Source organism: Mus caroli, chromosome 4 (assembly GCF_900094665.2).
Source record: "Mus caroli chromosome 4, CAROLI_EIJ_v1.1, whole genome shotgun sequence".
Lineage (NCBI taxonomy): Eukaryota > Metazoa > Chordata > Mammalia > Rodentia > Muridae > Mus > Mus caroli.
The window spans coordinates 142,018,332-142,041,003 of record NC_034573.1 but is presented as its reverse complement, the minus strand read 5'-3'; the positions used below and the strand labels follow the sequence as shown (position 1 = coordinate 142,041,003).

At 55.9% G+C, this 22,672-nt stretch overlaps 2 protein-coding genes across 4 annotated transcripts in view; one reads left to right on the top strand and one right to left on the bottom strand.

Moving 5' to 3' along the window:
• Espn (espin) overlaps positions 1-17,733 on the top strand; it is a 32,036-nt gene extending 14,303 nt beyond the window's left edge. The window contains exons 6-16 of one of the 2 annotated variants that reach the window (XM_021160971.1): positions 2,286-2,487; positions 3,600-3,877; positions 5,074-5,106; positions 6,741-6,983; positions 7,074-7,266; positions 8,417-8,443; positions 9,504-9,649; positions 9,725-9,988; positions 14,272-14,351; positions 14,446-14,457; positions 16,799-17,733. In XM_021160971.1, the coding sequence (XP_021016630.1) occupies positions 2,286-2,487; positions 3,600-3,877; positions 5,074-5,106; positions 6,741-6,983; positions 7,074-7,266; positions 8,417-8,443; positions 9,504-9,649; positions 9,725-9,988; positions 14,272-14,351; positions 14,446-14,457; positions 16,799-16,943 (1,623 nt within the window). In that variant the 3' untranslated portion in view covers positions 16,944-17,733. Of the gene's footprint in view, positions 1-2,285; positions 2,488-3,599; positions 3,878-5,073; positions 5,107-6,740; positions 6,984-7,073; positions 7,267-8,416; positions 8,444-9,028; positions 9,296-9,503; positions 9,989-14,271; positions 14,352-14,445; positions 14,458-16,798 lie in introns of those variants that run through there. The other variant, XM_029476739.1, reaches the window with a different exon arrangement.
• A 233-nt stretch (positions 17,734-17,966) lies between these two features.
• On the bottom strand, positions 17,967-21,663 carry Tnfrsf25 (TNF receptor superfamily member 25). 2 transcript variants are annotated; one of them, XM_029476512.1, is made up of 9 exons: positions 21,349-21,663; positions 21,001-21,135; positions 20,527-20,691; positions 20,375-20,429; positions 19,767-19,822; positions 19,569-19,667; positions 19,340-19,377; positions 18,728-18,911; positions 17,967-18,559 (listed from the first exon to the last, which is right to left on the bottom strand). In XM_029476512.1, exons 1-9 carry the CDS (start codon positions 21,560-21,562, stop codon positions 18,231-18,233), a joined length of 1,275 nt encoding a protein of 424 aa, XP_029332372.1. In that variant the 5' UTR covers positions 21,563-21,663; the 3' UTR covers positions 17,967-18,230. The 2 variants fall into 2 exon arrangements, with proteins under 2 accessions (XP_029332372.1, XP_021016842.1); XM_021161183.2 differs by lacking the exons at positions 19,767-19,822; positions 20,375-20,429.
• Between the last annotated feature and the right edge of the window lie 1,009 nt (positions 21,664-22,672).

The window sequence follows — 22,672 nt, the reverse complement described above, 5'->3', positions numbered from 1 at the left end:
TCTCTTTCTCTTTCCTTCTCTTTCTCTTTCTCTCTCTTCCTCTCTTTCTCTTTCCTTCTCTTTCTCTTTCTCTCTCTTCCTCTCTTTCTCTTTCCTTCTCTTTCTCTTTCTCTCTCCCCCTCTCTTTCCTTCTCTCTCTTTCTTTCTCTTTTTCTCTTTCTCTTTCCTTCTCTCTTTCTCTTTCCTTCTCTCTTTCTTCCTCTTTCCCTCTTTCTTTCCCTCTTTCTTTCTTTCTTTCTTTCTTTCTTTCTTTCTTTCTTTCTTTCTTTCTGTTTCTCTCTTCCTCTCTCTCTCTCTCTCTCTCTCTCTGAGAGTTGAACCTAAGGTCTTGGGAGTGCTGAGAAAATGTTGTACCATTAAGCTACACTTCCAGGTCTCTCCCCATTTGCCTTTTAAATTGACTTTTAGATAAGAACTTGCTAAGTTGCCCAGACTGGCCTCGAACTTGTGTCTCTCCTCCTGCAAGTAGCTAGGATTACGGCCATGCAGCACAGCACCCGACAGGAGCCACCTGTCTTGATTGGTACACATCTACTCACTTTGTAGTTGACTCAAAACTAAAACATGATATATGCTTGTAAATTATCTTGCTATATGTTTTACAAAGTCACAAGATGACCCAGTAAGACTCAGGCTCCGGTGCGTGTGTCCCCAAGTCCAGGGCCCTGTCCCAGATAATTCAACGCTCACTTTGGGGCAGTAATAGAAGAGGAAAAAGATGGGTCTCACAGCCCCTCTCAGAGGGATGCTATCTCCAGGGCCCAGCCCAGCCATGAGGAAGTCTTCCAGATGAAGCCTGGAGAAAAGAAGGCCAGTAGGCCTGCCCTGCTTGCTAGTGTGTAGGTGATCCTGGGTGGGTTGTGGACAGTACAGCAGGGCCTAGGGGTCAAGCAAGCTGAAAGGTTAGGAGATGAACTCCCAGAGAGGGTCTCCCAGAGTCAAGGCTCCAAGAGCCTGCCCGGCTCCAGCTCCTGATGCTGAGCCAGTCATAAGCCACTGTTGAATTCTGTCACTGGTAAGCTCTCTGGCCTGGGCTCCACAGGTGTGACCTAGTTCATCTTTGCCTGTGATTGGCACTTCATGATTAAGGCATGTATTAGGTGGCATGCAATGGTCTGTCACCAACTTTCAACACCTTTGCAAACACTGTTACTCCTACTTACAGATGAAGCAATTCAGGCGCAGAAGATACTGGTTCATAATCTCATAGCACAGTAGAGGATGGGAAATTAAAGGTATTATTCCAGGATCCAAAGTCTGTGCCCTGTGTTCCAGCTTCCATAGTCTACAGAAGTCAGGGCAGAGTCCCAGTGCTGCCCCCTAGTGCCAATCAAGAAAAGAGCAACTGCAGGTTGTCTCTTTCCCCCCACCCCCACCCCTCCAGCCCCCCCCCAAAGTCATCTTCTGGGCTCCCTTTCCTACAGGGTAGACAACAGGGCCTGGAGTCCTTGAAGTGAATGGGATAGGCAGCAGGATCTGGCCCCCTCACCCAGGCAGGCCCAGCAGCAGCAATGACAGCTGGCCCAGAAAAGGCAAACACTAATTACAGAGCCAATAAGCATGGCTGCTGAGCCGTTACCTGGTGCCAGCCTGCTTCCCTCTCCCAGGGGGCCTGTGACACTTCTCAGGCAGGGAGGGGCAAGGGGCAGGGAGGAGTAGCTGTGGGCAGGAGGCTACAGAGGAGGAGGAGGAGCAGGCTTGCCGGTAGCAGGGACAGCATGGGCAATGTAAGTGGCCCCTCATCCTGACCTGCTCCCAGCAGGAGCGGCAGGCCTACCCTCAGAGGCCAGGCTGGTGGGAGGGAGGATGAAAGACCTGGCAGCCTCAGCAGGCACATGCCATCTAGGGCCCAGCCTTCCCCCCCCCCCCAGCACCATCAGGAGGTGCACTGGCATTGGGTAGGCAGCTGGCAGCTCAAGCAAGTTAGGTTGTTGTAGCCAGGCAATGGAAGTTGAATGTATCCTCCCTCTTCCTACAGTAAACAGCCCCTAGGGTCCTCTGCCCATACATGCATAGGAGAGAAAGCGTTCTGCCCTCTGATTAGAGGGGAGTGACAGGTGCAGGGCTGCATCCCTTTGGGGTGCAGGCCAGACCCTCCTTCCCAAGTGTCCTGAGCATGGGGAGAGCCAGGTGGGCATTTCTCTGAGACCTGAAGTGCAAGTGGAAGTGTCTGCTCTTGACTCCTGACCTAGGACGAAGCAGAAATGGTGCAGAACTCAGGAAGTGCCTCAGTTGGTTGCTCAGGGAGGACTCTGGAGCCCAAAACTTCCCTCCTTTTCCCTCAGAGCTTGGAACACCGAGTCCTGTCCCGGGATCAATCCATGGACCTGGAGGCAAAGCAGCTGGACTCAGGCATGTCCTCGCCCAACACCACCATGTCGGTCCAGCCAATGACCTTTGACCTGGGCTCGCCTACCAGCACGTTCTCCAACTATGACTCCTGCTCCTCCAGTCACTCCAGCAGCAAGGGGCAGCGATCGAATCGAGGTGAGTGGATGGAAGGAGAAGGAGGAGTGTGGGGAACTGAGTCAAAGCCAGGGCCATTCCGTCCATCTGTCTGTCTGTCTGTATCAGTCAATGTCTTAACATGGAGAGGGGATGCACCTGAACTTGTCCATCCCAATAAGCCTCCTGCCACAAAGCCTGCATGTGCCCAACACATGACTCGGTGATCTCAGTGCTAAGCTACCAAACTCAAAGGTGCACATGTGGACAAGTGTGCAGAGTATACACGTAAGCATGCACAAGCACACGTACACACTTATGCCAGGAATATGCACACTTATACCTATATTACACAAACAGAAGCCCTCCATTTCCCTATTACAAACATGGTCACCCATACCCAAAGTCACTCAGTCCAACACAGACACAGGTAAGTACAGGGTTAAAGACACACATAACATCCAGGCAGTGGTGGTGCACGCCTTTAATCCCAGCACTTGGAAGGCAGAGGCAGGTGGATTTCTGAATTCAAGGCCAGCCTGGTCTACAGAGTGAGTTCCAGGACAGCCAGGGCTACACAGAGAAACCCTGTCTCAAAAAACCAAAAAGAAAAAAAGAAAAAGAAAAAGAAAGAAAAGAAAAGAAAAGAAAAGGAAAGAAAAGAAAAGAAAAGAAAAGAAAAGAAAAGAAAAGAAAAGAAAAGAAAAGAAAAGAAAAGGAAAAAAAAGAAAAACCTAAAATAAAACAAAAGACACACATAACAAAAGCCTTCCCACAGAGTCAGGCCTGTGGGTACACACTGACCACACCCTGAACAGGAGTCCAACCACCTGCAGCTGCAGCGTCTGCTTCCCACCACTAGGTGGCCCGCAGAGCTGCCTGAGTGCAGCCACCCAGACTCCTGCCCCACCTAGCCCCTGCCAGGTGGTCCTCCTCCACAGGACCCAGCAACCCAAAACCTACTGAAGTATCCCCTAGGAACCTGGGAGTATCACCCTACTGACTACCGGGGAGGCCACTGCAAGCCATACCAAGCAGGCCCCAGTTTGCCTTGCTGCTGGATAAGCTGTTTGCAGTTGAGACAGCTTGGATCTGGGGTGCATTCTGCAGATTTCAACATTCTGTTTGTTCTTCTGTCTCACCCCACCTCTCAGGGATTCCAGGTGCAAGAGCTGCAGACTTACAGAGCTACATGGACATGCTGAACCCAGAGAAGAGCTTGCCTGGGGGCAAGCTAGGGAAGCCTTCCCCGCCACCACCTCCACCACCACCACCAAGCTTCCCTCCGCCCCCACCACCCACAGGCACCCAGCCACCCCCACCTCCACCAGGCTACCCAGCTCCCAATCCCCCTGTGGGGCTGCATCTGAATAACATTTACATGCAGACCAAGAACAAACTTCGCCATGTGGAGGTGGACTCACTCAAGGAGGTAGGTAGAAAGCTCGCCCTGTTGACTACCAGTAGGACTGGGCTGACTGGGAACTGGGCTGATGGGGACCTGGCCTGGTTGACTTGTGGTCACAAATGGGGCTTCCTGGGCCCAGGGTAAGTTTGAGAACTGAAGGTCCTAGCAAGGTCCATGATCGCTCAGGGCTGACCATTGGAAATGGTATAGGGGAGAAAGTCACCATTATAGTCAACTGTAAGGAGCTGAGGTTGAAGGAACAGAGACAGGCCTCCTGAGGAGCTGTGGTAGGTACATCCTGCACAGAGTGTCAGGGCTATCCTGGAGTTAGCAGAAAAGGAAGGCATACAGATATTGTGAATACTTACAGTACAGAGCTCAGTTAGGGGAAAGCACCCTAAGACGGACACTTGAGCCGGGAGTGGTGATAGACGCCTTTAATCCCAGCACTTGGGAGGCAGGGGCAGGCAGATTTCTGAGTTCGAGGCCAGCCTGGTCTACAGAGTGAGTTCCTGGACAGCCAGGACTACACAGAGGAGAGAGGAGAGACCCACTCCAAACAAAGTAACAAACGGAAAGGAAGGTGATACGTGGAGTATCTTCCTCAGGCGAGGCACTGCGAGTTTGACTGGAAGGTCAGGCCCAGACAGTGCTAAAGACTACATTGTGCACTAGGGCATCCTGCTGTCTGCTGACAGGCTAGCTAAGAGCAGAGGCTGAAGCTGGCTCCTCCCCCCCTACCCCCCCCCCACTTCCCTACCCACCCATTCCCATTCTTTTGGCCCTGGCATTCCCCTGTATTGGGGCATATAAAGTTTGCAAGTCCAATTGTTTTCTCCCTCCTCCTCCTCCTCTTCCTCCTCCTCTTCCTCTTCCTTCCCCCCCCCCCCCCCCCCCCCCCAGAAAAGGGTTTCTCAGTGCTAACTCCCCTCCCACTCCGGAACCCTTGGGTGGATCCAGGAGGAGTCCCCGTGTAAGAATAAGGAAACCCCTTGGAAGGGGTGGATCTGTGTGAGGGACTAGAAGAACACCCAAGGCCTTCGGACTTTTGGCTAAAGCTGGGGAGCAGAGGATGGTCAGATGTGATAGCAGGGTGACCCAAAGCAGGGCTTGACAGAAGGAGAGGTGAGGGGACAGCCCAAGGACCACAGGTGGCCAGGTGTAGGGTGGCAAACCCATAAAGCCTTGCCAGAGCCCAGACCTTTCAATTCTCTCCCCAGCCCAAGGTGGAGCTGAGCGATCAGTTTGCACAGGTGAGCCAGGTCACAAGGCCATGGGGCGGAGGCGACATGGGAGGGACAGCCTTCACAGGGACTCCGCACCGCCCTTTTACTGCCCTTCCGTAAACCAAGCTGGCCCAGAAGATTTTTTTTTCTTCTGGAGGAAAGAAAAGTCGGGCAGAAATTCTTGGGGTGGTAGAGGCTATCCCGCTTTCGAAGCCTGGCATAACATATGGGGCTCGCCCCAAGCCCTGCCCACTCCCCACCACTGCGCCTGAGTGCCAGGACTTCCCCATGCCCCTCTGTGGTGTGTTCGTGCAGAAGTGCAGGCGCTAATAGGCTCCACAAAGGGTCCTTTGTGTGCAGTTGCATCCCTTGCCCCCTCAGGCATGGGTGACTAAACTGTCCGTTAGAACTGGGTTGAGTTGTGTACACCTCCACGGCTCTAGTGGGTGCTGAAGGGGCTGGCTGACCCAGAAAACAAATCTGGCGTGTCGTGTTTCCTGTCACGTGAACCTTGACCAGCGGGGACGGGGGTCTGAGGCCACAGTAGAGACGCACGAGCGTGGGTCAGGGTCAGGGGACAGCCCCCACCTGGTCACTTGGTCTTTGGCCACACCACCTCTTCTCCCTCTCCCAGTGCAGGCCTTAGCGGGGAGCAACGGAGCGAGAAGTGGTTTTGTCACCCGAGCCCACCCGGCCACACTTGAAACTTGAGGCCTGGGCCCGGGTGCGGTGTCGTTTACATGGTTAGCGATGGGTTCCAGATGCGGGAGGGAAAGGCCAGGGCGCGACCTGGAATGGAGGGGTGGGTGGACAAAAACGAACAGTTTCACTATCCGAGGTCAGGCCCTCTTGCTGTCCGGGCAAATGACTGAGAGGCGGGGAGGATGAAGGTAGGGTACTCAGGACGAGAGGCAAAAGGAGTGCACGGGGTGGAGCCGCCCCTGGCTGGTGGCAGAGTCGTGGGGCTCCATGACATCCGTGCCTGCTTGGGGGTTAAGCCTGGGATTGGTGGACCCTGGGTGATGTCAGGCCGACTGAGCTCATAGGCGGGCAGCGTGCGGGCCGGGCTGTAACCTGAGAGGAAGGATCAGGTAACGCAGGTGTCGGGTCCGTGCCGCCCCCGCCGCCAGGTGCACAGCGGGGGCCACCGGAACAGTCGCAGGTAGGAGCAGCCCCAGGCTGTGGGCCCCGTGAGCGAGCAAGCAGAAGCTTCCCTGGGTACTAGCTCTAGATAGGGGCCCCTCCAGGCCGCGACCCCCGACAAAAAGGCTTCTAGGCGCCCCGTGCGCTCACGCGCGGCTGGCGGAGCAGCTAGTAGGGTGCAGCCGTGCCCTTCGGGCGGGCTAAGTGGGAGCTGTTCCAGCGCAGGCTCCCCCTGGCGTCCAGGCTGGGCCACCCCGCCCTTGGATCCGCCCCTTCTGGCCTCAGTAGGGGCCCCTGTGCCCTTGGCCCTAACCCAGACCCCTCCCTGTGAGCCGGCCCTTTCGCCAAAGTCCCCTCGCCCCCAGCCCCATCCTGCACGGAGAACTGGAGGGCCTAGGGACGCGGCCAACTGCGCCCCCCGACGGCCGCTGGCCGCGAGCCCCCCCAGGCAAAGAGCTGGGAGGGAGGCGCGAGGGGCATTCGAGCCAAAAGCATCATCCGCCACTGTCTTCCTTCAGCCGAGCTCCGGCGACGGCCACTCGGGGCTACACAGGCAGGACTCCGGGCTGCTCAGGCAGGATTCGGAGGTGCTGCACAGGCAGGCGCTGCTCAGGCACAACACCGGACTGCGCAGGCAGGACTCGGACCGCAAACAGCGCTCGTTCAGTAAACAGCCCAGCACGGGGGACTACTACCGCCAGCTGGGCCGCAGCCCGGGGGAGCCGCTGGCCGCACGCCCGGGCATGGCCCACAGCGAGGAGGTGCGTGTCCACCAGCCCGCACTCGCGGGCTGCTCGGGACCGAGCCTCGTCTCACGCTCCTCACTCTCCGGCCCCTCTGCTCCCCCGCAGGCGGCGCTGCTCCCCGGGAACCACGTGCACAACGGCTGCTCAGCGGACTCCAAAACGTCCAGGGAGCTGCCGCCGCCACCGCCGCCGCCGCCGCTGCCCGAGGCCCTGAGTTCGCCGCCACCCGCCCCACCTCTGCCCATCGAGGGCGCGGGCGCAGCCTGCGGGCAGCGTCGTTCCTCGTCTTCTACTGGCAGTGAGTAGGGGCGGGATGCGGGGTGGGGGCGGCGCCAGCTGCCAAGGGGGAGGGAAACTAGAGACCGCCCCCTCCCCAGCTGCGACGCCCCTGGTCCTTCTTCCTGGCCCTTTTTTCCAGACCCTACCCTGTTGGTGACAAGGGGAGGAAAGTTTTGAGTTGCTTCCATCCCACGGCAGGACTGGGCTGAGAGTGGCTTTTGGCGAGGCACCTGCCCTCTCTGGGCCTTCTCTTTCTTTAGTTAGGGCGAGCCTCCCGGCTCTAGTGGCTGAAGTTTCTGAGCCACCTGCGGGAGGGACCGAGTGCTCCTTTCTTCCTCTTGTGCCCTGCATCTTCAGTCACCTCCCAACCTCTAACTCTTGTTGCTTCGATCTAAGCACACCCTCTGAGCTTCTCTCAGCCTTGACAGGACTCTTACTGATCAGCTGTGCTTGGCTGAGGAAGACAAAGTCCCAGAAACCATCACACCTTCCTTTCCATAGACTGTGTGTGTGTGTGTGTGTGTGTGTGTGTGGTGATGGTGATTGTGGAAGATAACTCAGGGCCCCCTCCAGCTAGCTAGGCACAGCCCAGCATGCTAGGCACACTCTCCACCATTGGGCTTCGCATCCTTGCTTACAAGTTAAACTGGAGACCTGGATTGCTGGACACTGCTTTCTGCCAGGGATCCTGGAAAGTTCTGGTTCTCCCATCCTAGTGAGGCAGGGCTCGGTGTGGAAACCATACTCGGTGGCTCCAGCCCAAGCTTTGTATTTCTCTGACCAGGCCCAGAGCAGCTCCTGTGGAGCCTGTGGTAGCCTGTCCACTCCCGGCTGAGCCTCAGAAAAACCCTCCTCATTCCCCCAACCCCCACCCCATGCCGCCCAGCTTGACAGAGATCTCCTTCCTCTGCAGACCATACTAGGGACAAAAGGAAAAATAGACTCTGGCTGCTCCAGCCAAACCCAGGGTCAAGATGGCCTCTCTTAGAGGCCTGGATGGACCACCCTTGTGGGGCCCCAGAGTGGCCTGAACCAGGGTCACAAGGGCAGGCGAGCTCCACCCCTCTTCTCCCCCTCCTGCCCTCCCTGGCCCTCTTGCTGTCCCTGATTCACCCCAACTCCCCCCCTTCCTCTAACTTCTCTGTCAATTCTCTCCTCTCTGTTCCTAGAAGTGAGAGTCCTGAGACACAGGAAGAGTGAGTAGCTGCCCCGCTGGCGGGCTTGCGGCTGAGGCTAAGGCGTGGGGTGGGGCAGGTGGCTTGCCCAAAAAATGAGGCAGAATGGGCCTGGGACTGAGGAAAGGGCTTGCTAGGGGCCAGCAGGTGAGAGGACCTGATACCCCGAACGCCCACCCTTGGCATCACAGCATCCGGTGCCTGGCTTCCAGTTTTGCTTAAGTAAACGAGCTGGCTGCACGCTATCCTTCTCTTAGGATGTACTCTGGATTTGCCAGCCCTGGTATCTCAGGGCCTTTAGTACAACTTTATTCCTGCCCAAATGGGGAGGGGGACAGCAAAGCCCTCCCCCGGTACTCCTCCGCCATCCATTCACCTCCGCCAGCCCTGCTGAAAAATGCAAACTCTGTCCAGGTATTTGCACGAGAAGAGGCGCTGTCTCGCCGTCTTCCCATGCCCTCTCCCATGTCCTCAGTAAGCCCCTCCTTCCAAGGTCCTCCAGGGCCACGCAGTCGCTTTGCCATAAATGTGTGCTCCGCTTGCAGTCAGTATGTCTGCTGTCTGTCTGTGGGTGTGGGGCCAGGGAGGGTCCAGCTGGGTGGCACACCAGGGTCCTGAGTCTTATGGCCTTGGAGGCTCCAGCTGGCTCAGTCCAAGGGTCACTGGCTTTGCTGATGAAGGGAGAGGGCCCTAGGGAGACTCCGCCCTTGTGGGGCTGAGCCAGAAAACCCAGGACAAAGGTTGGGTGGCTAGCCGGGTCCGTGCTTTGGAGCTGGGCAGTTGATGGTGGGCAGACATCTGCTGGAATCCCCAGGGCTGGCCCAAGAGCCACCATGAACTCCCAGGGGCCTCTAGGTGGGGGCCGTATACCCAGTGAGTAAGACCTGGTCGGGTCACTGTGGACTGGGAGCCCACCTTTGGGTGCCCTGGAAGCTACCTTCAGTATCCCAGGATCTGGAGAGCTTCCTCAGGGCCCAAAGGTGGGCCCCACCCATCTGGCTTGGAGAGGGGGTCTGGGGGCAGGAGGGAGATGTGAATGGTACCCTTTTCCTCAAATGAGCGCCTCTTCTCCTGTGGGCAGGCACCAAATCTTTCAACATGATGTCCCCAACGGGTGATAACTCAGAGCTTCTAGCTGAGATAAAGGCAGGCAAGAGCCTGAAGCCGACACCGCAGAGCAAGGGGCTGACAACCGTGTTCTCAGGCAGTGGGCAGCCAGCCTCCCAGGTAGGCACTGGCCGGGTGCCCCGCCCGGGCTCCCAGTGCCTGCCCAGTGCTCAGCCCTACTGCTTCTCCCGGCAGCCTGAGTCACCACAGCCTCTGGTGTCACCTGCGCCATCTCGGGCTCGGAGCCCCACCCCGCCAGCCTCTGGGCCTCAGCCACTGCTCAATGGCAGTGTGGTGCCGGCACCACCTGCCACCCCGGCACCTGGAGTCCATCTGGATGTGGAGGCCCTCATTCCCACACTTGATGAGCAGGGCCGGCCCATCCCGGAGTGGAAGCGCCAGGTGATGGTCCGCAAGCTGCAGCAGAAGATGCAGGAGGAAGAGGAGCAGCGGAGGAAGGTGGGTGGGGCAGGGCTTCCCAGACAGCCCTGGGGTCTGCACTAAGCCTACAACCTGTTCCCCATGTCACCTTGAGGTCTTTCTTGACCCTTTGACCTCCAGAAAAGCCCGTTAACCCTGGAGGAAAGCAGGAGTATAGGCTACCCTACGTATACTGGTCTCAGCCCTTCTACTGTTAGCGGTCCCTTGGAGTGAGCTGTCAGTGTTTATCAAACTCTAATATGCCTTCAAGTCACTAGAGGCCTTATTAAAGAGTATATTGTGCTTTGGGGCCAAAGGTTGAGATTCTGCATTTCTAACAAACTCCTGGGTGGATCCACGCGGAGTGGCCAAAAGAGGCCTTTGCTTTCAGACTAATGTGAGCGCTGTCCTGGTTCAGCCACTCTGCTGCTGAGACTTGTTCAGCCTTAATTCCCACATCTGTAAGATGATTCGGTCATCCAACAAATGTTCCCTGACTGCTGTGAACTGTACTGAGGTTGTGTCCTCTGAGGGTTCACAATGAATATACCAATGCCTGCTATCAAGGTGGCTGTAGAGGGTGTGTGTGTGTGTGTGTGTGTGTGTACAAGCAAGTAAGTGCCCCTAAGATGTGAGACTGACAACTTGGAGTGGGTCAGGAACACAGCAGACTTAGGCACCAATTAACCAGCCAGTTGACAGTTATGGGTTGGGGTGGTGACAGGGTAGAGGGTGGTGATGTTGTATGTAGCACAAGATGAGATGGGAATGGGAGGAACACAAGAGGGCATTGGGAAGAGTGTAGGGTGAGGAGAAAGGCGGCAGGAAGGATGGGTTGGTTAAGCAGTGACAGCGGATGTGTCTCTGGGGTGACACCTTAGTGTGTGGTGGCTAGTGCGAGTCAGGATACACATGTTTGGGCTGGCTGCTTGGAAGGGATTAGGTCCCTGAGCAAGCTGGGGGCAGTTCACTGGGAAAGTGGGTGGTAGAGGGAGAAGGAGACAGAGACAGAAACGGGGGCACGTGAAGCATTGACAGCTGGATTAGTCCTGACCTGGACCACAGAAAGCCTGAGAAAAGCTCTGTGATCTGGTGACAGGCGAGGAGCACTGGGGCCTGCCTTGGAAATAGCAGGCTGTGGATCAGTTAGGAGAAGGCCTCTATGCCTCTCTCAGCTTCAACGCCTTTCGCATGTTCTTTGGGTGGTGTAATGAGCGACCAAGCCAGGCATGGAAACCCGGTCTGCAAGCCTGCTTTCCCTGCCTCAGGCAGCACCGCAGCCCCAGCCAGTGCCCTCTACCAGCAACCAAAGTGACCACTGCTCAGAATCGGGAGACGAAGCCTTACTGCAGTACAATCTCCCCGCCAGCCAGGCGGCCAGGCCTTGCAAATGCAGCCCAACGGAGCCATTACACCACCCAGGACTAGCAAAAGGTCGCGGCTCTGCTGCGGGAGCTGGGCCAGAGGGAGACGCGCCCCCTCCCCTCTTTTGTCTTCCCCCCCGCATTAGCTAACTGCGGCCAGCTCCTGTTGCTACCCCCCGGAGGGCTGGAGGTACTCCCGCGAACACAACGCCATCCTGGGGCCTTTTGGCGAGCTCATGACTGAGGCCGACATCCTCCGCATCGAACAGCAAATTGAGAACCTGCAGGTGCTGCATAAGGCAAAGAAACTGGAGGCTCGCCTGGAGCAGCTAGAACTGGAGTTAGAGCAGCTGCTACCGATTTCGGCCGCTTTGTCGGCTCCGCGCTTCACCGTCGACCCACGCCGCATGCACGGCCGCGCAGCCAACCTGCCTGCCTGGTGCAGCAAGATCTCCACGCTGCTCAAGAGCATGGCCACGCTGCTGGCCGCGCTGGGCGGCCGGCCGGCGCATCTGGCGGAGCTGCTAGCTGCAGACACTGGCCAACCGCTGCCACCGCTGCCAGATGCACCCTCAAGGCCTGGACCACTCTGTTTGGGACGTTCTCATTCGCTCAGTTGGTGCCGGGAAGCCGTGGCACGGGAGATCCTTGAATGTGGCGTCTCAGTGCAGGACCTACGCGCTGCGTACGAACAACGCACCCAGGGCTCAGCGCCCACGCACAGCTTGCGCCGCAAGCTCCCTCAGCCCGCCAGCACCCCGGACCGGGAGCCCATCCTCGAGGAGGACTACGTGGCAATCGGTTCCAGTGAGCCGAGAGCCGCCATCGCAAATGGCCTGTGGGCTACAGAGGAACCCCTGGACTCTCTGGACTCATCGGAGCCATGGCACCAGGAGGAAGCTCTTCCGGAGCCTGAACAGTTAGCTAGCAGGCCGCCACTCGCCACCGAGCTGCCTGGCGTCCAGGATTATATCGACATGCGCAAGGAGCGCATCGTCTACCTCTTCCTGGAGCACTGGCGCAAGTGGACCTTCCAAGGACCCGGGCGTCATGCCCAAGCGCGCCTGCGTAGATTGCTGCCCCGGGTTGTGGCCTCTGGCGCCGGTCCTCTCCCAGAGGCAGAAGACGTTCTCCAGCAGCAACCAGCAGTTGAGGACTCGGACCGTGGCCCTGAAGAGCGGCTGCTACAGTTGCTAAAGCAGCGACAGGTGGTGGGCAAACTGCTGGGCCACTGGAGGAGCCTGCTAAGGCAGGTGCCAGCGCGCCAGGCTCCTGGCTCCGAGCTTACCCAGGGTCTGTACTGGCCCGAGCACTTCCTGCCACCCTTGGACGGCGGCGCTCCGCGGAGCTATGACAGTCTCACCCTGGATCTTTTCATGTTAGGCTACTTTCAGCTGCTGGAAATGGGTCTAAGCCGAGAGGAACGGAAATTCCGTCACCTACTGTGCTACGAGATGTTTGACCGTCTGGGCAGCCATCCGTGGGAGCTTATCCGCCAGTTCCACCGGGCAGTGCTTGAGGAGGTAGAGGCTGGTACGCGTAGCTGGGACGATGGCTTCGAAGACCTCAAGCGCCAATTCTTCGGAGACAGCCCCGAGCCTGAGCCGGCTCCAGAAGAGAAAGAGGAAGAAGGGGAGGAGAAAGAACAAGACCAGGAGGAAGAGAAGGAGGAAGAAGAGAAGGAAAAACTGGAGGAGGAGGAGGAGGTGGAGGAGGAGGAAGAAGAAGAAGAAAAGAAGAGAGAGGATGAGAAAGACAGGGAGAAGAAAGGGGAGGAGGATGAGAAAGAGGAGAGAGAGGAAAGAGAGGAGCCCACCGAAGAAGAATCCGCTCCATCACAGGGCCCGCCAGAGGACCAGACAGAGGACCCGACCCCTGCGCCACCGCCACTGCCTCCCGCTGCACCTCCCCCAACCTCAAACCTGCCTAGTTCAGAACCCCCAACTGAAGAGCCCTTGGAGCTGGTGTCTGAGATGGGCGAATTCAGTAATGAGGCCATTTGCCGCTATATTGACCGCAGCTTCTCCTTTTGGAAGGAGAAGGAGGCAGAACTCTTTGACATTTGACAGCAAATGTAGAGTTTAGTTTTGTCCCTGGATGCCTGTCTGACATTGAGAGGCCAGAATCAGACAGAAAGAAGGGTTTTTTTTTTTTTTTTTTTTTTAAGAAGTCTGCTTCTTTGGGACCTTTGAGGTCCCTAGGAGGGAGGAAGTGAGGCATTCGTTCATGAGCTTGAGGGGGCAGAGCAGGTTGTTTCTCTCTGTGAAGCCAGACAGCAGAAGCATTCTGAGTTAAGGGACTCTGGGTTCCCTGAGGCAGTGGGGTTCCATCTCACCATCTCTGGGGTTTGCTACCTCCGTGGTCACCTGTGGAATGTTCTGTGTGATGTGTGATGTGCACAGACCCCCCTTCTCTTCTGTAACATCGAAGGAATAAAATGTAGGCTGTGTTGCTAACCCTCTCCCCATGTCATTATAGCCTCATAGTTGTGAAACATCCCAGTGCCACTAAGAAGCGAGCAAGCGTGGGTCAGTGGGTCCTCCACAGGGGAGATAGAGGTAGCCTGGCCTTCCTAAGCTGAGCACATATGTGGTCCAAGCCTACATCTGCCTAGAAACACTGGAAGGTGGATCTGGAGCCATCTGGGCACCTGCTTTGTGGGAAATCAGGACCCAGCTACTTTTCTGTCTTCGCTTTTACCTCCTCTGATCTATATGTTTCCACCTGTAGCAAACTGGTTAGGGTCACTGGGGAGCAGGAGTCCCCGCCTACACAGTCTGTCACCAAGCTCCGTTACCAGACTGCACCGTAGGAGGCCATTAAAAAAGGGTCTTTTCTTGCAAAGACATCTATGTTCTGCTGTCCCTGAATTCTGCACATCCCCTGGGTTGGGTTTGCAGGCCTTCCAACCTGGGAATCTCTGGCCACGCTGGTCCTGAAGCTGTGGTTGTGTTTTAGGAGGAAGAGGAGGAGGCTCGGCTGGCCAGCCTGCCTGCCTGGAGACGAGACATTCTTCGGAAGAAGATGGAGGAGGAGAGGTGAGTGGAGGAGACTGCTTGGAATCGCGTCTTGACTGTCTAGACTGTCTAGGAGGGTGTGAGGCCATCTAACACTCTCTCTTTCTCTCTCCAGGGAGCAGAAGCGGTAAGTATGGTCCTGGCCCAAACCTGCCGCCTCTTCCCACACCCAGCCCCGGAGGTTTGTCCCCTTGCTTCATCAACCACTCCATTACTTCAGACCTGCTACCGTGACCCTTCAGCTCCCAATAATGACACACACCCTTAATTATTTAGCACCTGTCCCTCAAAGCCTGGCTCTGACGCTCTGCTCTGATTACATTCTTAAGTTACCTAGACCCCATCTCAGTAGCCTAGCGTTTCACCAAGTGGGTTAGCACATCCCTGTATCCCCTTGGTGGGTGGAGACAGGAGGATCAGGAGTTCAAGATCATCCATGGCTCATGGTCACCTCACAGTTAACCCGACCTATGTGTGACCTTATCTCAAAAAACAAAACAAAACAAAACAAAACAAAAAGCCCTTACCCTTTCTATCCTACAGTGCTGGGGTTTTTTTCCTTCAAATTTATTTGTATGTCTGTATGGCTAGGAGCGGATGAGTGCAGGCCTGTGGAGGTCAGAGGTATCAGATCTTGGAGCTGGAGTGTGGGTGCTGGGGATTGAATTCATATCCTCTGGAAGAGTAGTGTACAGTCTTAACAGCTGAGCCATCTCTCCAGCGCCAAGGACAATTCCAGGACCGATAAACTTGATCACCCGTGCATTCCTTTCTACGTAGTTTCTGTATATCAGAATCTAGCCTGGTGCTGTCAGACAGAAATATAGTGTGCCCACATATGTAATTTTAAAGATTTGTTTATTTGTTTGTTTGTTTGTTTGTTTGTTTATTTCATGTGAGTACACTGTCGCTATCTTCAGACACACCAGAAGAGGGCATCAGATCCCATTACAGATGATTGTGAGCCACCATGTGGTTGCTGGAAATTGAACTGAGGACCTCTAAAAGAGCAGCCAGTGCCCTTAACGGCTGAGCCATCTCTCCAGCCCACATATGTAATTTTAAATTTTGTAGTAGCCCACACTGAGAAAAATTTAAAAGATATAGGTAACTTTAATTTTAATACTTTTAACCCAGTGTATGAAACTATTATTTCAACATTTCAATGTGAACGGCCCTGATGAGCTGGGGGAATGGCTCAGTCGGTAGTGTGCTGGCCTAGCATGCTGGGAGCCCTAGGTTCAGTCTCTAGCAGGAATCTGGAGTCGTAGGACTAGAGGGATAACTCAGTGGTTAAAAACCACTGCTCGCCGGGTGTGGTTTAATCCCAGCACTCGGGAGGCAGAGGCAGGTGGATTTCTGAGTTCGAGGCCAGCCTGGTCTACAAAGTGAGTTCCAGGACAGCCAGAGCTATACAGAGAAACCCTGTCTCAAAAAACAAACAAAAAAAACAACACTGCTCTTTCAGAGGACTAAGGTTCAACTCCCCGGCAGCCACAGGCAGCTCAAAAACACCTGTAACTCCAGTTCTAAAGGATCCAATGGGCTCCTTAGGTACCCAGCATATATGTGGCATACAAACGTGCATGCAGGCAAGACACCCACACCCATTCAACTAAATGAAACTGAAAACAAAGGAGTCAGAACAAAACCCTGGAGTAGTGGCTCCAGTGTGTAATTCCAGCAAGCAGGAGGATCAGTTCAAAGCCAGCCTTGTCAACACAGAAAGCTTGAAGCTAGCCTGCAATACATCAAGACCCCTCCCCCACCTCTCTCTCTCTCTCTCTCTCTCTCTCTCTCTCATACACACATACATCACATCATATACATGAGATTTTTGCCTTAAAAATTTTAGTTTTCAAAATATGTGCACACCAATTTGAACATTTTTGATTGTTCCATGACCAAATATGATTAGTGGCAACTCCATCGCCAGGGCAGATCTACCCTTATGCTTTTTCAGAGTTGGGAATCAAACCTTGAGTATTGTAGTCAAGCACTCTGCCACAGAGCACTACCCCCAGTCTCTAGCCTTATGTCCAGAGCACCTGATCCTAGCAAGCTCCATGGCCTGTCCCCCAGTAATGAGACCCCGCAGCACCTCAACCCTATCCCCTGGGCATTTAGATTGACAGCTTCCTAACAATTCAGGTCCTGTCTCCAATGACAGGTCTCCTGTCATGGATCCTGTGAACTCTGTAACATTTAATCCTCACCCAGGGCCACCTAATGACCCAGCATCTCTTTCCAGTAAAATTCTTCTACAAAATAATCCGATTTCAGCCCCCACTTATCTTTCTGAGTATCCTTCTAACTCCAATATGATGTCATGAAAGCCCTTGGTCCTAGGCAGTGTAGGCCCTGTCCTCATTAGCTTGCTCCCTCCCTCCCTCCCATTGTCATCCCGGTGTCTGGGCCGCACCAGTATCTGGGCCCAGGCATCGCTGAGTTTTGCCACCCATAAACAGAAAAGAGGAGGAACGGCAAAAGCTGGAGGAAATACAGAGGGCGAAAGAACAGTCGGAGAAGCTGCGGACACTAGGCTACGACGAGGCCAAGCTCGCGCCCTGGCAGCGACAGGTCATCTTGAAGAAGGGGGAGATCCCTAAGTAATAGGAGTCTCTCGGCCTCTTGCGTGTGGCCTCACAAGTTCTGAGAGATGGGGAGCGGCCCCCAGCCCCCGCTCCATCCTATCAGGTTGGTGCGGAAGGGCTAGGAGCCTTGCCGCCCTTCCCTTCGGTGCCGCCGGAACCCTCCCTATTCCCCTCCCTGGCCCCACATCCCCAACCCTGCTGCTCGAGTGCTCTCGCAAACCCCTGCTATCGCCTGGAAAAAGTGCCCAAGCTGCTGACGCAAAAAGAAAAAAAAAAAAAAAAAAAGAAAGATGCTGCTCATTTGCATGCTCACTTACATATATTTGCATGTTCACTGACCCAGCCTGAGCTCTCCCCAGCCTCGTGGGTGGTGACTTTTCCTGCAGGGCGCTCGCCCTGCTGCAGCCCCCTCCCCCGCAGCCCGGAACCCACATTGCCGGCGCATCCTGGGTGGAGGCAACCCCGAGCTCGGGGAAGGGGTTTTCCTGCCTTCACGACCCAGATCTGTGCTGGCCAAAGTCGCTGCGTTTCTCATCCCCAGCGAGGGTTTCCTCTCAGTCATTTGTTTACCAGAAAGGATGAAACTTGCCTGTTGGGGCGGAGCTGTCGCTCCTGAGGGGCCCCACCTTTACATCCCACTCCCACCCCACCCCCGCCCCAATTAAGCCTTCCAAGTCCCCAGCCAGGACCATAGCTCCCCTGACCCTTTCACTGCCCCAGTGGTGTTAAGTGGAGGGCCAGGGACCCTGCAATTGTACCTGCTCCTCACCCTATCCCCCACCCGCTTCCTTCCCCCATTAAACCTCTATCCGCCAGCTGTGGCTCTCATTCACTCTCACTCGCCGTCCTACTGACTTTCTCCTTCTGAAGCCACTGTGTAGTGGCAGACAAGGGAGGGGCTAATGTGGGAGCCCAGGAAGACACTGTTTTCCACTGTGTGCCTCAGTTCCCGAGGCGTCAGGACTCCCAGCCCACTCAGAGCCTAGGGAAACAGAACCAGAGAGCCCTTAACCCCCACTGAAATACCAAGTAGCTGCTTTTCTTACGAAATTTAATACCAAGTCCAAACTCGGGCTAATTAACAGCTGAGCAACCAATCACTTGGCTCCTTCTGGTATTTCTCCATGAAGCTTCCCTTAGCTGGAGCTCCGTGCTGCAGATAAGCAAAGGTGAGGCAGCCAGCCCTGCTACGCAGGACCATGGCAGGGGGTTAGTAAGTGACATAAAATGTCTACACGCATAAGTAACAATACTTAAGGCTCCTTCAAGGGTCACTAGGGTGTCAAATTAGCTGATGGACCTCACATCACGGGCAGCGCTGCAGGCGGCTGCGCAGGTCCTCGGCACAGCCTTCCAGACCCATGCGCTCCAGAGCCGCATAGATGGCACCCAGGCCTGCAGGCTGCTGCTGACGCCAGCGCTTGAGCATCTCATACTGCTGGTCTCGGAAGCGGCAGATTTCCACCTCCACGGCTTCAATTTCCGCTTCCCGCAGCCCCAGCGTGCGCACGAACTCCTTCCACCTTCGTGCTGGGACCGCATCCATCACATCGTAGAGCTGCGGGCCAGGCTGGAGCACAGCAGCCGGAGAGCCCGCAGGGGGCGCTGGCGAGAGCGGAGATGCCAGAGGAGGTCCTGAGGTGGGGTCAGAGATGTGAGGATACTTTCCAACAGAGGACCTAATGGACCTCTTTAGACAGGACAGCTACCACCCATGAGGACAGGGAGTTGACCATGAAACAACAGTGTCCCACCTTGAACTTGGGAAGATAGGGTCAAGCCTAAACCATTATGCTCCCTTACCAAGAGTTCTGTTTGGCAGCTGATCCCAGGGTTGTGAGGCCTGTCCGCAGACCACCTCCTGAGTCTGGGATAAGCCAGGGGTCCAGTTGTTGCCTACCAACTGGACGGTGGTATAGATTTTCCCAGTACTGCTTGGGGGTGCCAGGAGGGTGTGGGCGCTGTCTGAGGCTGAGAGATGGGTAGTCTGGAAGGTGGGAGGCACCAAGTCAGTCAGTCATGAGTATCTAGAAAGGTCCCTTTGCTGGTCTTTCTGGATAGGGGTGGCCATTCCCTGGCTCAGGCAGCAAGATCACCTCCCATAGTCTCTCCCTCTACACACACACACACACACACACACACACCTGTGGCCCAGCAGGAGGGCTACTGTGTTTGGCAGTCTATCTCCCAACCCCTTGGAGGTGTTCGTCCCTCTGAATGTCAGGCCTAGAGTACTTGTCTGACTCCCAGAGATGGTTGCTTGAGAGCCGGTGCTAGGGATGGTCCTTTCCACTGATAGCCCTCAGCACATTTGTCTGTTAGTTCTAACCTGTGCTAGCAATCATGCTGAGCACAGGGGATTGCAATTCTCCTCTTTCTGAGAGCCAGGATCCTTCCCAGGACTGAGATAATTACCTGTGGTGAGGCCAGGGTCTCCGTCCCAGCCGTGTCTGCTAATGGAGACAGAGAGGGCCCAGTCAGCATCCAGGCAAGCGCTAGTCCAGCAACTCTTGACTTCTTCGGCTCCTCACACTCCTTCCCTCAGTTTCCCCTTCTGCATCAAGTTACCGGGGCTCTAGAACACCACCCATCCTTACCCCAGGCTTTTTTGTAATGCATACATGTAGTGCATGTCTGGACTTACCAGTGACCACAGGCTTACAAAGCTGCCATCGACAATATGCACAGATCAGGATAGCCCCAAAAAGGAACGCGGCTCCTAGAAGCACCTGGACCCAAAACACTGACAAAGCAGTACCTGGTGAGAGCCGGCTAGCAGCCACCCCGCCCCACACTGGCCCCACCCCAGCCTTCCCACCAGAGCCTCCAGATTATCACCTACTCTGCTTCCAGCCACAGACAGCAGTGCAAGCCTTAGGGCAAACGCTGCTGAAGCCCCTGCAAAGGAGTAAGGTGGGGCTGAAGGCTCCCCAGGACTGCCCGATACCTTCCCCATCAGAACACTCCCTAAGTATTGCTGAAAAACCACTTAGATCCCTAATAACCATCACCATTCCATCTGTAGGTCCTGGGTAGCGGTCCTCGCACCTAGAGTCAGTGTCTGGAAAGCAGGGGGTACTCAAGGGTTTGGATATCCTTTCCCCTTATTGCAGCTCCACGTTCAGAGGGTAAACCTGAAATCTTTCAACTTGCCAAGGGCTAGCTGCAAAGCCAGTCTTAGCTGAAGTTTCAAAGCTCTATCAGTGTAAGCAAATAAACGGTAAGTCTACTCTAAATATGGGAGTGGAAGGGATAAGGATAATATCTGCTCCTTTATGTATCCGCGTAACCCTTTACCGTTCTGCTTGCCCGAAACGCCCCTTCCACGGCAGAGCCAAGCTGCCCCACCCACATCTTTTCCCACCTCTAAACCTGCAGCACCCATTTCCCCAGGTCTCCACCCAGCTCCCAGCCTCCCCTCCCTCCAGCCCAGCACAGCCAGTAAGTTACGTGGGGCAGGACGTGCAGTCATTGCCACGTATATAGAAGCCAGGCAGGCAGGGCCCTGCAGACCAAAAGATGGTTTGTGTCAGGACAAGAGAGAAAGGAGCTGAATCAAAAGGCCTCAGAGGTAGACAGCCCAGCCTAGAGTGAGTACTCACGTGGGGTTGGAGCCTCATAGACTGGTGTCGTAGCCCCGCATGGGACACAAGAGAAAGGTGAGCTTTTCCCACATGGCTCGGTGGAGCAGTCAACACACCAGCCTGGCTGGCAGCCACAGTGGGTGTCCGACTTTGCCGAGCAGTTCTCAAGGGTCACCTGAAGGGCTGTGAGGGGTGCGGAGATGTGGGAACATGGATTTGTCAGAGCTACTGACTGTCACAAAGCAGCAGGGGACAACCTCCCTGAGAGCGTGGCACTGGCTAGCCCCACAGGGAGAAGTAGGCTGCTCATGGTTGACCAGAGGCCAAGGCATGTGAAGACAGGAAGGCCACAGGGGAAAGGAGAAAGGCACACTATGTGGTGTGGTGGTGGACTGAACACAGAGGCCTCTCTAAGACAACCGTCTGAAAAGCCGTGGCCGTGGCCCGTCCTCAAGAGCCTGTCCCCTGAGCTCTGGGCAGCCACCCCCTTACCCTCTTCATCACAGACTTGGCAGCGGGTACAGTCAGTCTTAAAGTGGTTGTCTCTGGTCAAGAAGGTGTTCAAGGGACAGGGAAAGCAGGTGGAGTTGCCACAGGGTTCTGCGCAGGGGGCCTTCATGTAGTGTCCTGTGGCACACAGGCAAGGGCTAGGGTTAACTGTCAACGGCTCCTGGAACCTTCCTGCCTGCACCTGTTTTCCTCCCTCTCTTCCTCATCACCTGCCCATTGCCACCCAACCTCCCTGGACCCCATCCCCAGCCTGTCTCACCCTCCCTGACCCTCACTCCGCCTACCCTCTTTTTCCCCTGCCTCACTCCCTTTACCGTTCCAGTCACTTACCCTTTGGGCAGCCCCTGCAACAAAACGGGCCATACCTCTTCTGGGACTCACTGGCACAGTCACACCTGCCAGACATGCCGCCCTGGCCCTGGCCACCAAGCAGCAGCAGCAGCAGCAGCAGCAGTGGTAGGAACAGAGGCTGGAGAACACGGGCAGTTGACCCTGGTGTGGCTGCCCCAGGAGGCGACCTCTCCCTCCTAGGCACCTCCTCCATTTCTGAAGCCCTAGCATTTGCCCGAGTAAGCTCACTTCTCAGGCTCCTGGGCAGAACGGGGTTAGAGGAGGGGGATAAGCTTCCCTCTCACTGTCTACAAAACCAGCTTATGAACAGCAGACGAGGCCCCCTGCCAGTCTTTTGCCCATTTCCCCTCCACCCAGCCCCCAGCCATGCCTTCTGAGAAGTGGAGGCCCCCAGACCCCTTTCCCCGGGAGCTTGTGCTTCCTCTCAGCGGAAGGGCGCGCCCGAGCCTCTAACTAGGTCGCCGGGGAAGATACCCAGCCCGCAAGGAGGTCGGAGTTGAGAGGCTCCCCCAGACCCTCCCCGGAGGCTTAGTTCCAGGGCTACAGGTCAGGTTCTGGACTGTTTCCTGGCCTCCCGCGATCGCACTCACCTCCACCACGCAGCCCCGCAGCAGCCGTGGCCCCATTGCGGTCTGTACCGCCTGAGCCCTGTGAGAGCGGCTCTGGTCGGCCGCGTAGCCCGGGGCTTCCCCACTAGGCCAGCCCCTATGTTCCTAGACTAGATAGAGCTAGCCTGCCTGCCCGCCCGCCCCCGCGCCATCCAGAACAACTCCCCTTGGGGGATGGCTAGGGTAGGGTCTGCCACTCTTCCAAGCTGAGGGGCTATGCCCCTCTACCTGACGGAGCCCCTTGCCGCTGGTGTGGTGCATACTGGAAGCAGGCACAGGCTTTGACTAAGCCCAGAAAGCTGTACCCTGATCCCACCCTGGGTCTAGCTCCAGCCCTGAGAACCACAGCTTAGAGTCCAGAGCCAGTGACTTTTCTCTGGGTCTCAAGTACTTGGGATAGGGTAGGGCAACCTAGGTAGGACACCTACATCTCCCAGAATAGCTAGATATGGGTGCTGGGATGGATGAGCCGTGAGTTCTAAGGAATACCCTGTACATTCTAAGAGTCTGGTTAGATTCAGCAAGGATAGGACCAGGTAATAGTGGCTTCCCGGCTATCTTGTGATATTGGCCTTTATCTTCCACAGGGGCCCCATTACAGCTGGCAAGACACACAGCCCCGTCCTCCCCACCCCACCCCGCCCCCCTCCGCCCAGCCCAGAGGAACAGAGAGGGCGTTCTAGAAGCGCAGGACT